This window comes from Podarcis melisellensis (assembly GCF_964234715.1).
Source record: "Podarcis melisellensis genome assembly, chromosome: 14".
Taxonomy (NCBI): domain Eukaryota; kingdom Metazoa; phylum Chordata; class Lepidosauria; order Squamata; family Lacertidae; genus Podarcis; species Podarcis melisellensis.
The window spans coordinates 6,806,619-6,819,386 of NC_138546.1; the positions used below are offsets into that span (position 1 = coordinate 6,806,619).

Below are 12,768 nucleotides of genomic sequence, written 5' to 3' on the forward strand. Positions count from 1 at the left end.
TGGTGGAAGCCAACAGGTGCAGTCGGTGTTGGTTGTAAGTTAGAAGACAGGTAGGGGGGGTGCTGGCAGAGGGCAGTCTGAGCTTGGTGGGGCAGTGCCCATTTGCCATAAAGGACCAGCCTCTGCTGGGCAAAATTTGCATTCATTGCTCCACCCACTTTTGCCTCTACCCCTGCCCACCACTTGCATGCGGCCCCTGGACAGTTGCCCAGAAGGGAATTTGGCCCCCTGCGCTGAAAAAAGTTCCCCACCACAGGAATAGCTCTGTTCTGTGTCACCACCCAGCAAACCTCCCTCCATAGGTGAGAAGGACCCCCTTGCCAATCTCTGTGCCCAGGTTGGTGGATATGAGGAGAGGCAATCCATCAAAAACTGGGGTCCCCGAGTACTTTGTGTGCCCAGTCGCAAAGCAGCTTCCACCCACCCTGCTCTGCCCAAATGTCAGCTACCAGCAACACTTGTAAAATACCAAGGACTTTTGGTCGAAGCTCAGCGGGTCAATTGAGGCGTTGCTCCCTCTTCTGGAGTCCGCAAAGGGGTAGACGGCATCCATGTGCGGGGAACACTTTGGGGTGGGCATGGGCGTGGCAGCAGTGCGCATGATGATCGGCGGGGGCATGCTCCCCTTGCCCTCCAGGTGGCCATTGGGGGTGACGGTGAGAGAGTACATCTTCAGCTCTGGAAGAGGGAAAAGCTCTTGTCAAGGGCATGGACAGAGCGGTCAAATTCTCAGCAGGTATCTCAGTATGACAGCTGCTGGGGATGTACAATGCTATTTTGACATAGCTGGATACTTGAAGCAAATGGACCGAAAGCAGCATTGAAAACTTTCTCAGTTGGATTGCCCCACCCTAAAAGAGAACCACCAAGGATCTAGACATCATGAAGACCTGACGTTCTTTTCCTCGCAAAGTGCTTTTCTCCAATGACAGCTAATGCCTTCTTCAGCAATCAATGGCGGAAGCAAACAGGCTCCCATTTCCCAACAGCTCTGTGTTTGTAATTTGAATCAGCTGGAGAACTCATAATGTCCTGAAATGTCCTCTGTAGGACTTTTAATTTTTCATTGCTTTGTCGGCTGCTTGGTTTTGTAATAATAATAATAATAATAATAATAATAATAATAATAATAATAATATCTTTATTGTCATTGCCCCCTCTCGGGGCAATGTGATACACAATCACACTTTGCCTGTACAGTGGAACCTCGGTTGTCGAACGTAATCCTTTCCGGAAGACCGTTTGACTTCTGAAACATTTGACAACCAAGGCGCAATTGCCGGTTGGCAAAATCCATTGAAAAAATGGAGAAACACGCCTCGACTTCTGAGGCGAGTTCCAGAACGGAAGCATTCACTTCTGGGTTGTCGGCATTTGAAAGCTGAAATGTTTGACTTCCAAAGCGTTTGACAACCGAGGTTCCACTGTATGTCATTTTTGGGAATTTTAAAATCGAATGTTATCATATTTATATCGCTTTTACATAAACTGCTTAGAGGATTTTTATGACAGTGAAAGGTAGAAATCTGGGGTGGGGATTTTCATACAAAGCTGATAGGGAAACCCCCTGGGGTGTTTGTAAGTTAGAAGGCAGGCAGGTGAGCGAGGGGCTGGCTGGCTGAGGGCACACTAGCTTGGATTGGGCAGTACCTCAATCACCTCAATGGACCTGTAGGTTCCCCACCATGGGAATGGCATCCCAGCTTACCAGAAGCACGGAGTTCCTTCAGCTTCTCAATCTCTTCCTCAAAGTTGATGGATGTCTTGTCCTCATCGGTGTCAGATCTGTTGGCATCGCCCTGTTGGAGGGAAAGTTGGGTGGGTGAAGAGAAACTGAATTAATTTGCAATGCTGAACTCAGCAATGGCTGGCACCTATAAGAGACTGCTAAGATGCAAGGCTCAAACCTCTCCATACTGAAGGAAATCAACCCTGAGTGCTCACTGGCAGGACAGATTGTGAAGCTGAGGCTCCAGTACTTTGGCCACCTCATGAGAAGAGAAGACTCCCTGGAGAAGACCCTGATGTTGGGAAAGATGGAGGGCACAAGGAGAAGGGGACGGCAGAGGACGAGATGGTTGGATAGTGTTTTCGAGGTTACCAGCATGAGTTTGACCAAACTGCGGGAGGCAGTGGAGGACAGAGGTGCCTGGCGTTCTCTGGTCCATGGGGTCACGAAGAGTCGGACACGACTTAACGACTAAACAACAACAAGATGCAAGGCGGGAGGCCAACAGCAGGTGGCGCAAGTGTCCATGAAAGGTCAGAGCCATAGGTGCCATATCGTGCCAAAGATTGTGGGTGCCCGCAACGAAGGGTTTCAACTTTGCCCATTGACTTTGTGGGCACCCAGCCCCACAAATAGATTATTGTGGGTGCTGAAGGACCTGCGGCCCCCTGTCCAGAGCCAATTGCAGGCAGGTCCAACTAATTCTATTTTCATCTCCATCCTCCTTTCTACAAGGGCAACTGTGAGATGGAAGAGAAGGAGGAAGCTGACAGCTGAGATGGCAAGCAAGTGGCCCCTGGCTCAGACGGGAATGTGACAATTGGACTGAGCACGGTTCCCCACCACCCTGTTTTGGACACTGGATTTAATGGCCTTGCAGCGCCCCCTTTAGATGGCCGTGTGTATGACTTCAGTTCTGAAGGTCAGCATTAAGCATTTTCTTTTACCTGTCCATGCAGTCATTCCATACAGGTGATGGCGGGGTGGTGGCGAGGAGAGAATACTCTGAGCATGCACAGTTTTGGATGGTAAACTCACTTAAATCATAGTGCAAGCGGGGGCTACAGGAAGAAGCGATTGGGAGCAGCAGCAACACAGGAAAGAACAACAACGGTATCAATGGATTCCATGACACAGGCTCTACTCAGGATAAATGAATCTTTAGAATCACTTACTAGGCAAACTACAGAGAACTCCAAGAAATTGACTGAATTGACAACAAGATTGGATTTGAACACGACAATAATATCGACTAATACAGATTCTATAAATCGTTTAATTCAGGAAAGTACAGAGACGAGGAAAATAGCTGAAAGCGCGAGGACCACGGCCGAGGAAACCAAAGGGAAATTTGTTCCTATTGCAAAGAAGGTACATGAACATGATGAAGCCCTGGCCCTCATGGAATTGGAGAGAAAAGGCAAGAATTTGAAATTGAGACTGGTACCTGAGGAGGAGGAGGACAAGCTCGGGGAATTTCTTACAGACAAGTTCCAAGAATTTTGGAGCGAAGAGTTAGGGGAAGAGGAAGAGGATTTTACAATAACTACAGCCTTCCGGATCGGCAGAAAGCAAGGCAAGAAGCCAAGGGACTGCTTAATTACTCTCAGATCCAAGGAAGAAAGAGACAGAATATTGAATCTACACTTCCAGAGGGCATTGGTTATTAAAAATTCCCAAATACAGATCTTTAAAGATATTCCTAGATATTTTTTGGAGGTGAGAACACAATTTAAAGACTTAGTCGACCTATTGAAACAAAATAACATTCCATTCAGGTGGGAATTCCCACAAGGGTTGTCCTTCAACTTCAAAGGGAAGAAAATCAAAATAAAAACAATTCAAGACAAAGAACACTTTTTGGAGAGAAACTCTGAGGACTTTCAGAAAGGAACTGTAGAGAGGGAAACACTGGATATTACAAACCTATCGTTTGGATTGAACCCAGCACCGACTGACGAGGAACAAGAACTTGGAGCAGTGGGTGGGAAAAATACCCAATAACAAAAATGTCCCTGCAACTTCTGAGTTGGAACTGTAATGGTCTAAACCATCCCCGAAAAAGAGATCAAGTTTTTCACATATTAAAGAAAGAACAGCTAGATATAATCTGCTTGCAAGAAACCCATATTGCCAGGATACACAGGAAACTTTTGATAAATAAGAGATTAGGACTGGAATTTGTTTCCTCAGACAAAGTTAAGAAAAGAGGGGTGGTGATCTATGCCAAGGAAAAATGGGAACCAAAAATGATCTTCAAAGATGATGAAGGAAGATACCTGGCAGTAGAAATTCAAATTCAAGGAGAAAAGATCTTAATTGTTGGAGTTTATGCACCTAATGAGGGGAAGGCAGAGTTCTTCAAGAAGTTGCATGAGACTTTAATGGACTTTATGGACTTTAAAATCATAATGATGGGAGATTTCAACGGAGTTATCTCCACAAACATGGACAAGGCTCAAAGACAAGTAATATCTAAGGACGGGAGACTACCAAAGACCTTCTTTGAACTCACTGACACCATGGACTTGATCGACATTTGGAGAACTAGGAACCCTCTGGAAAGGGAGGGAACCTTTTTCTCAGAAGCAAAAATGACCTGGACTAGAATTGATCAAATTTGGATTTCTAGCAGCCTGGCACCAAGAGTGAAAAAAACAGAAATCTGCACAAAAACCTGCTCCGACCATAACGCAGTCAAGATGGAAATGAAATTAACAACGGCTGGAACCTTCAGATGGAGAATGAATGACACCCTATTTAGAGATGAAGAAATTTATCAAAAGGCCCAAAAAATATTGAAGGATTACTTTGAGATAAATTTGAGAACGGAGGTGGAAAAAAGAATAGTATGGGACGCAAGTAAGGCCGTGATGCGTGGATTCCTAATTCAGCAAAATTCTATAAAAAGGAAGAAACAAAATGAGAGGAAGGAAAAGATTTTGAACCAGATAAAGGAAGGAGAAAAGAAACTGAGATCTAAACCGAAGTCTCATGAGATCTTAAGAGAAATAAAATATCATCAGACGCAATATATGGAATTGATGAATCAAGAAATAGAATGGAAGATAAAGCAAATGAGACAAAAGACATTTGAATCGGCAGATAAATGTGGGAAACTGCTGTCATGGCAACTGAAAAAGAGGCAAAAGTTAAACACTGTGACATCCCTGGAAATAGATGGGAAAATTATCAACAAACCAAATGAAATAAGTAATTGTTTTCAAAGTTTTTTCAAAAAACTTTATGCACAAGGGCCTGCAAACGAACAAGAAATAGAGGAATTTGTTAAAAAATATGGACTATCAAAGATTTCAGAACAAAATAAAAGGATTTTGAATGAAAAAATTACAGAACAAGAAATAGAGGGTGCCATCCAGAATATGAAATTGGGGAAATCACCAGGACCAGATGGTTTGACTGCGAAATACTACAAAGATCTTAAAGAATGGCTAATACAGCCATTGAAGGAAGTATGCAATCAGATATTAGAGGGGAAAAAGGCTCCCGAATTGTGGAGAGAAGCATTCATCTCACTTATACCGAAGACAGAAACTGAGAAACATCAAGTTAAAAACTACCGCCCTATATCACTCTTGAATGTGGATTATAAAATTTTTGCAGACGTTTTGGCAAAAAGATTTAAGAGAGTTTTGGTGGAGGAGATTCATAAGAACCAAACAGGCTTTCTCCCAGGGAGACATATGTCAGAGAATGTGAGGAACATTATAGACATTTTGGAGATGCTAGAGGTAGACATTAATAGGAAGGCAGTTTTGATCTTAGTGGATGCGGAGAAGGCCTTTGACAACATTTCTTGGAAATTTATGAAGAAGAATCTCCATGGGATGGGGGTAGGCCAAGGGTTTGAAAACGGTATAGGTGCAATATATTCTGAACAAAGAGCGAAACTAATTGTGAACAATGTGGTAATGGATGAAATATCAATAGAGAAAGGTACACGACAGGGATGCCCTATATCCCCTTTACTGTTTATATCTGTCCTGGAGGTTTTATTAAACATGATTAGGAAGGACCAGCTGGTAAAAGGAATACAGGTCGGATCCAAACAATATAAGTTAAGGGCATTTGCAGATGACTTAGTGCAAACTTTGCAACAGCCAGAAGCTAGTACCAAAAGAGTTTTAGAATTAATGGAGATATTCGGCCAGGTCGCAGGATTTAAACTGAACAAACAGAAAACAAAGGTGCTGGAAAAAAATCTAACAAAAGAGGAGAAAGATAGGTTTCAAAGTGAAACTGGGTTGGAAATAGAAAAAAAGGTTAAGTACCTGGGGGTAAATCTGACATCAAAAAATGTGAATCTATTTAAGGATAACTATGAAAAATGCTGGACAGAAGTTAAAAAAGATCTAGACATATGGTCTAGGCTGAAACTTTCCTTGTTAGGCCGAATTGCTGTTATCAAGATGAATGTATTGCCAAGAATGTTGTTTTTATTTCAGACGTTGCAGATTCTAGACAAAATGGACTGTTTCAAGAAGTGGCAGAAAGACATATCTAAATTTGTCTGGCAGGGCAAAAAGCCCAGAATAAAATTTAAGATCTTAACTGATGCAAAAGATAGAGGGGGCTTCGCCCTGCCGGACTTAAGACTCTATTATGAATCAGCAGCCTTTTGCTGGTTGAAGCAATGGCTACTTCTTGAAGACACAGACATTCTTGATCTGGAAGGATATGACAATAGTTTTGGTTGGCATGCATATCTGTGGTATGACAAGGTAAAGGTTTATAAAAGTTTTAAAAACCATATTGTCAGGAAAGCATTGTACAATGTTTGGAATAGATATAAGGATTTACTGGAAAGTAAAACCCCTAGGTGGTTGTCACCAATGGAAGCGAAAGCAGTGAAAAAAATTAACATGGACTCTAATTGGCCTAAGTATTGTGAAATTTTAGAATATGATGGCGAAAAACTGAAGCTACAAAGTTTCGAGAAGCTAAAGCATAAAGTTCGAGATTGGTTACACTACCGTCAGATAAATGAGATGTTTAAGCAGGACAGGAAACTTGGTTTTCAGAAGGAGAGGTCAAAGTTAGAAACAGAATTGTTAGAATCCAATACTAAAAATCTATCTAAAATGTATAATTTGCTGCTGAAATGGAATACACAGGATGAAACAGTGAAATCAGCTATGATTAAATGGGCACAGGATATTGGTCACGACATTATGTTTGACGACTGGGAACAGTTATGGACCACCGGTGTTAAATTTACGGCATGTAATGCCCTGAAAGAGAATATAATGAAAATGATCTATAGGTGGTACATGACCCCAGTCAAACTTGCAAAGATCTACCATCTGCCCAATAACAAATGTTGGAAATGTAATGAGGCTGAAGGTACTTTTTACCATCTTTGGTGGACCTGCCCAAAGATTAAGGCCTACTGGGAAATGATCTATAATGAAATTAAGAAAGTCCTTAAGTGGACATTTGTTAAGAAACCGGAGGCTTTTCTCTTGGGCATGGTCGGCCAATTGGTATCAAAGAAGGATAAGACATTCTTTATGTATGCAACCACAGCAGCAAGAATCCTGTTGGCAAAGTATTGGAAGATGCAAGAATTACCTACTCTGGAAGAATGGCAATCGAAGGTGATGGAATATATGGGACTGGCAGAGATGACCGGCAGAATCCGTGACCAGAGGAAAGAGACAGTGGAAGAGGACTGGGGGAAATTTAAAACATATCTAAAAAACTACTGTAAAATTGTGGACTGATAAGATGTTAAGGGGTAGGAAACAAAGAATTACAGCTGTAAATCTTAAACTTTAAGAAAACTCAAAAGGGACCTGACTAAAGACTGATCGATGAGTTGCTCGAAAAAATGGTAAAACAAGGATGTGGCGAAGGGAAGGCATGGGGAAGTCAATTTTTGTTGTTTGTTTTTAATGTTTATGTTTGTTTTGTTTGTTCTTATTATGTGTAAAAACCAATAAAAATATTTAAAAAAAAAAATACAGGAAGAAGCGATTGGCCTATGAGGAAAGGTTGCAGTGTCTGGAGGTTTTTAGTTTAAGTAACAGGCAACATCTTAAAAAGCAGAGACATCAACTTGCTGACCAAGGTCCGTATAGTTTAAGCTATGGTTTTCCCAGTAGTGATGTATGGAAATGAGAGCTGGACCATAAAGAAGGCTGATCGCCGAAGAATTGATGCTTTTGAATTATGGTGCTGGAGGAGACGCTTGAGAGTCCCATGGCCTGCAAGAAGATCAAATCTATCCATACTCAAAGAAATCAGCCCAGAGTGCTCACTGGAAGGACAGATCCTGAAGCTGAGGCTCCAATACTTTAGCCACCTCATGAGAAGAGAAGACTCCCTGGAAAAGACCCTGATGTTGGGAAAGATGGAGGGCACAAGGAGAAGGGGATGGCAGAGGACGAGATGGCTGGACAGTGTTCTCGAAGCTACCAGGATGAGTTTGACCAAACTGCAGGAGGCAGTGGAAGACAGGAGTGCCTGGCCTGCTCTGGTCCATGGGGTCACGAAGAGTCAGATACGACTAAACAAGTAAACAACAGGAGGCAACATGGTGGATGTTTATAAAACTAAGCATGTCATGGAAAAAGAAGATTGAGAAAAGTTTTTCTCGCTGACTAGAACTCATGGACATCCGACGAAACTGAATGTTAGAAGAATTGGGACAAATAAATTAAAGGATGCCTTCATGCATAGTGCAGTTAATTCAGTAGGATCTCTGTGTGTTCTGAAGAAAAGGGAGTTTGCTTCTGCTAGCCTTGGGACTAAACATTTTCTTGGGATCAAGAACCATTTTGTTGCTAGAAAGGATAATAGATACATTTTTCTAAATGCCAAAGCAATAAGATGAGCTTCTGTTACCAGGCGGTGGCCTGCCAGCAAGCCTCCTGACTAGAAAACGTTTCTAAGAATAATCCTCCAACACTGGAAAAGCCATGCGTGGAAAACTGGATACAAGAACTCCTGCGTTTAGCAAGCCATGAGAAAACCCTGCTCTATAAACTGCATGAAAATACTAGCTTCCAAGAGATTTGGAGCGCATTTTTGGAACTCTCCACGTCACACAATGCCCACAACTAGGAGAACTGGGAGGCTCAATGCAGGGATGGAAATGTCTGCATATTAAGCATTTTTAATCTGCGCCGTGAGCTGAGCCTGATATTCATTTCTCCTAAACCTTATCAGAGCCAGTGAACCTGGACACTGGATGACACACCAAACTACTAGAAGTCGGAAATCAAAATGCTGTAACAAAACAACAACAACAACAAAGGGCTCAAGGACTTAAAAGACGATTAGACAAATTCATGGATGCAATGGGAGAGGATTTACCCCAGCAAATTATTTGTCAAAATTACAAATACCCAAATATAGACGGTCATTTACCCTCGCTAGATTCAACGTGCTGCCATCTGCCTTACTGCAGGGTAGATTCGAGGGTAAACCATACATGGAACGAGTCTGCCCCTGCGGCTTGGTGGAGGTAGAAACTGTCTCTCATGTCTTGTTACGCTGTCATTTCTACGGGGATATACGCTCGGTATTTATCACTCCTGTTAAACAAAAATCTCCAAACAGGTCCGAACTCCAATGTCTAAAACTCCTGGTAGAGGACAAGGATCTAGAGATCACGCTAAGGGTGGCCAAATTCTGTGCGACTACCATAAAACTCAGGCAACAAGCTGTGCTACCAAAATGATTAAGGTTTTAAATGACAACTTTAGGTTATATTTTAGTGATCAAGATTTAATGTATATTTTTTTAACTGCCGTTATTGTCTCTGTTAAACCAAATTGCAATTCAATGTGTTCCTGTTGTGTTTTACAATTTTTCTGATATTGTAAGTGAGCCGGAACTGGTCTGTAATACTGTAATAAAATTCATTCATTCATTCATGGATGAAAAAGCCCATGGGGCTCTGCAATACCTCCACTGTTGGAGGGAGCAATGCTTCTGAAAACCAGTTGCTGGAAGACACAGGAGGGGAGTCTTGTGTTCAGATCCTGCTTGGAGAAAGCGTGTTCTCATTCACAGAGAGCACGTGTTGCGGTGGGGTCTGGAAGGCCATCCCTCTGTTGCTGGGCGGGTTAGTTTGGATGATCATCAATAAGGGACATCATCAATAAGGGACATCATCAATAAGGGATCTGCAGTGATTGGGCGGTTGGGTTGTTGGGCAAATTTTGGTGCTGCCATTTTGGGGGGTTGGACCAAAGGTTATAAATTGAAGTCCAGCAGCTCTGATTGGGTACTTCTGCTGTGTGCACCGGATCACCCGCCCACCCTCCTTAATTTTAGGAATCTTGGTATGCCTGTTATGGGGTCGCCTGCTTTGGGGGCAGGGGCCTGGTAGGAATTTTGTCCATTTGGCTGGTTGGCTGGTGCCATTTGGTTTTCGCCTACTGTGTAGCAAATCATCACAACTTGTAAGGTTGCGGTTAGGCATTGGTTAAAAAATTGGTTGGTGGAGGGGTAAGGATTGGCAATGCATGCCCCTCCAATGCTGCTGCGGAAAGGGAATTCCGTTAAAGGAATCCAGGGGCTTGCCATTCTTTCGTCCGTACCCCTGAAGGGGGCTTAGGGCCGTGCAAGCCCCAGCGAGCATGGGTGTGTGTGTGTGGTGCCCAGCTCCATGCTCTCCCCAATATTGTTTTCCCCTACTGGCTTTTGCTGGAATCCAGAAGTCAGTTCTGTCCCTAGGTGTGGGGACAGATAGTCATAACCAATGCCTAAGCAACCACTCACATTTATGTATTTTAATAAAGTTGTGGCCAAAATTATGCCAAAAACCTTAAACAAAAATTATGTGTGAAGCGTGAATCATTTGGGCGTGGATTGGAGGACCTCGACACGCAACAGCCTTGACCAAAGGTGTCCTGGGCGTTGAAGACACTCGAAGAAGAGGTTAAGGGGTGATATGATAGCCATGTTCAAATATATAAAAGGATGTCACATAGAGGAGGGAGAAAGGTTGTTTTCTGCTGCTCCAGAGAAGTGGACACGGAGCAATGGATCCAAACTACAAGAAAGAAGATTCCACCTAAACATTAGGAAGAACTTCCTGACAGTAAGAGCTGTTTGACAGTGGAATTTGCTGCCCAGGAGTGTGGTGGAGTCTCCTTCTTTGGAGGTCTTTAAGCAGAGGCTTGACAACCATATGTCAGGAGTGCTCTGATGGTGTTTCCTGCTTGGCAGGGGGTTGGACTCGATGGCCCTTGTGGTCTCTTCCAACTCTATGATTCTATGATTCTATGATCTCAGGACGCAAGGGAGAAACATGCTAGGACGATGGCACGCTTGGCAAATCCACACCGTGATCAACTCCCGACAGGAAACCAATGTCCCCACTGTGGAAGGACGTATGGATCCAGAATTGGCCTCCACAGCCACCTATGGACTCATTGTTAAAATCGTGTTTATGGAAGACAATCTTACTCGGCTACGAGGGATTGCCAAAGAAGAAGCAGGTTCCCACAAGCATTTAGTTGGCTGCTGTGAGAACAGGATGCTGGACTAGAGGGCCATTGGCCTGATCCAGGAAGCTAATCTTATGCTTTATGTGTTGGCAAGCAGCCAAGGAATCGGGGCAATTGGCAGGCCCCCACCTGGCTCCAGCCCACTGGCTGGTGTGCCGGGCAATCTCCAGTCGTTGTTGCAGCATCTGCGACCCACAGCTTCAAAAGCTGGGGCATCTCAGCAGAGATAACGCACAAAACAGAAGTGGCAGGAGCATAGCTGTCAACTTACAGATTTGAAAATAAGGGACCAGCAGCCTTGAAAATAAGGGATCAGCAGCCAAAATAAGGGATTTTTCAAGCACAGGTATGTTCAACTTCTGAGCCGCCCCAAGCCAGAGGCAGAAAGCCCAGCCAGCAGCCAAACGAAGCCTCAAGCCTCAAGGAAAACCACTCTCATCTCTCTGCTGGGAAGTGCTGAGCAAAGGTGAGTCCCCAGGCAACGCAGCCGATTTGATCAGGACAAGGCATGCAAGCTCCACCCCCCAGTCACTCTTAGACTTCTTATTACGCAGCCAAGCAACACATTTGGAGCTTCCCTCCTCCCTGGCTGGCAGGGAGGGAGAGAGAGGAGCTGCTTCCTTTGAAACCTGGGAAATTTAAGGGACATCATCAATAAGGGACAGCAGCGGGACATGGCGCTGGGATAAGGGACTGTCCCGCCAAATAAGGGACGCTTGACAGCCATGGGCAGGAGAGGTAGTGTAAGCGTATTTACAAGCAGTTTATTCGGCAAACAGCAGGACAAAAGGAAACATGTCTGATCCCTTTCGTCTCCAAATCAAGACAGCTAAAGCAAAAGCTATACACAAACGGAAGTTCCCAGCAAGCTGTGCTGGAGTGTAAACAGACATGTGACACACAACAATCAGGCCTGTTCCTTAAGGTGGAACGGAATATCCCAGCAGAAGGAAGGAGGGGAGCTGGGAGGCAGAGGGGGTGGGGTGGGGAAGGAATCAGCCAGTGGCTGATTTTTTTGGGGGGGGAGTCAACTTTCCTATGCACAATCTGTACTTGACCTCTTTTGCAACATTTTATTTTGAAATCTTTTAAGATAATATTTGAGTTTCCTATTAATTACGTTGCTTCAAACTTGTACTTTATAATTTCACTTCCTCCAGTAATGTTTTCTTCTGGCTTGTTTCATTTGATGTTTTAATGTGGGTTGTAAACAGCTTTGATATATCCCCCCCCCAAAAAATATACGGCACTGTAGAAATGAAAAATAATAATGAATAATAATCCCGTTCAACCAAAATCTGCTTCGTTGCTGCTGATCAGTTTCAGACCCCTCACCCTGGTTATGAAATTTAGATTCAAGGGAGGGAGCACACAGAATATACACGCAGAACTGCCTCTAGATTCAACTTGTTCAATCTTCCTTCTGAATGAAGCTAAAGGAAGAGGGAGAACAGATGGCTTTGGCACTTTTTTTTCCTGGAAATCTTTTGTGCTACCAAATGAATAATTCCGGGGTTTTTTTTTAGGGGAAAAAACTTTTATGTACATTTAAATCAC

The 12,768-nt window shown here is 43.5% G+C and overlaps 1 protein-coding gene across 3 annotated transcripts in view; it reads right to left on the reverse strand.

Annotated features, from left to right (window-relative positions):
- The window catches only part of CACNA1H (calcium voltage-gated channel subunit alpha1 H), a 389,727-nt gene that overhangs the window by 64,261 nt on the left and 312,698 nt on the right, over positions 1-12,768 (reverse strand). For all 3 annotated transcript variants that reach the window (XM_081889028.1, XM_081889027.1, XM_081889026.1), the window contains exons 15-16: positions 1,709-1,799; positions 470-678 (exon numbers count right to left, since the gene is read on the reverse strand). In XM_081889028.1, the coding sequence (XP_081745154.1) occupies positions 470-678; positions 1,709-1,799 (300 nt within the window). The remainder of the gene's footprint in view (positions 1-469; positions 679-1,708; positions 1,800-12,768) is intronic.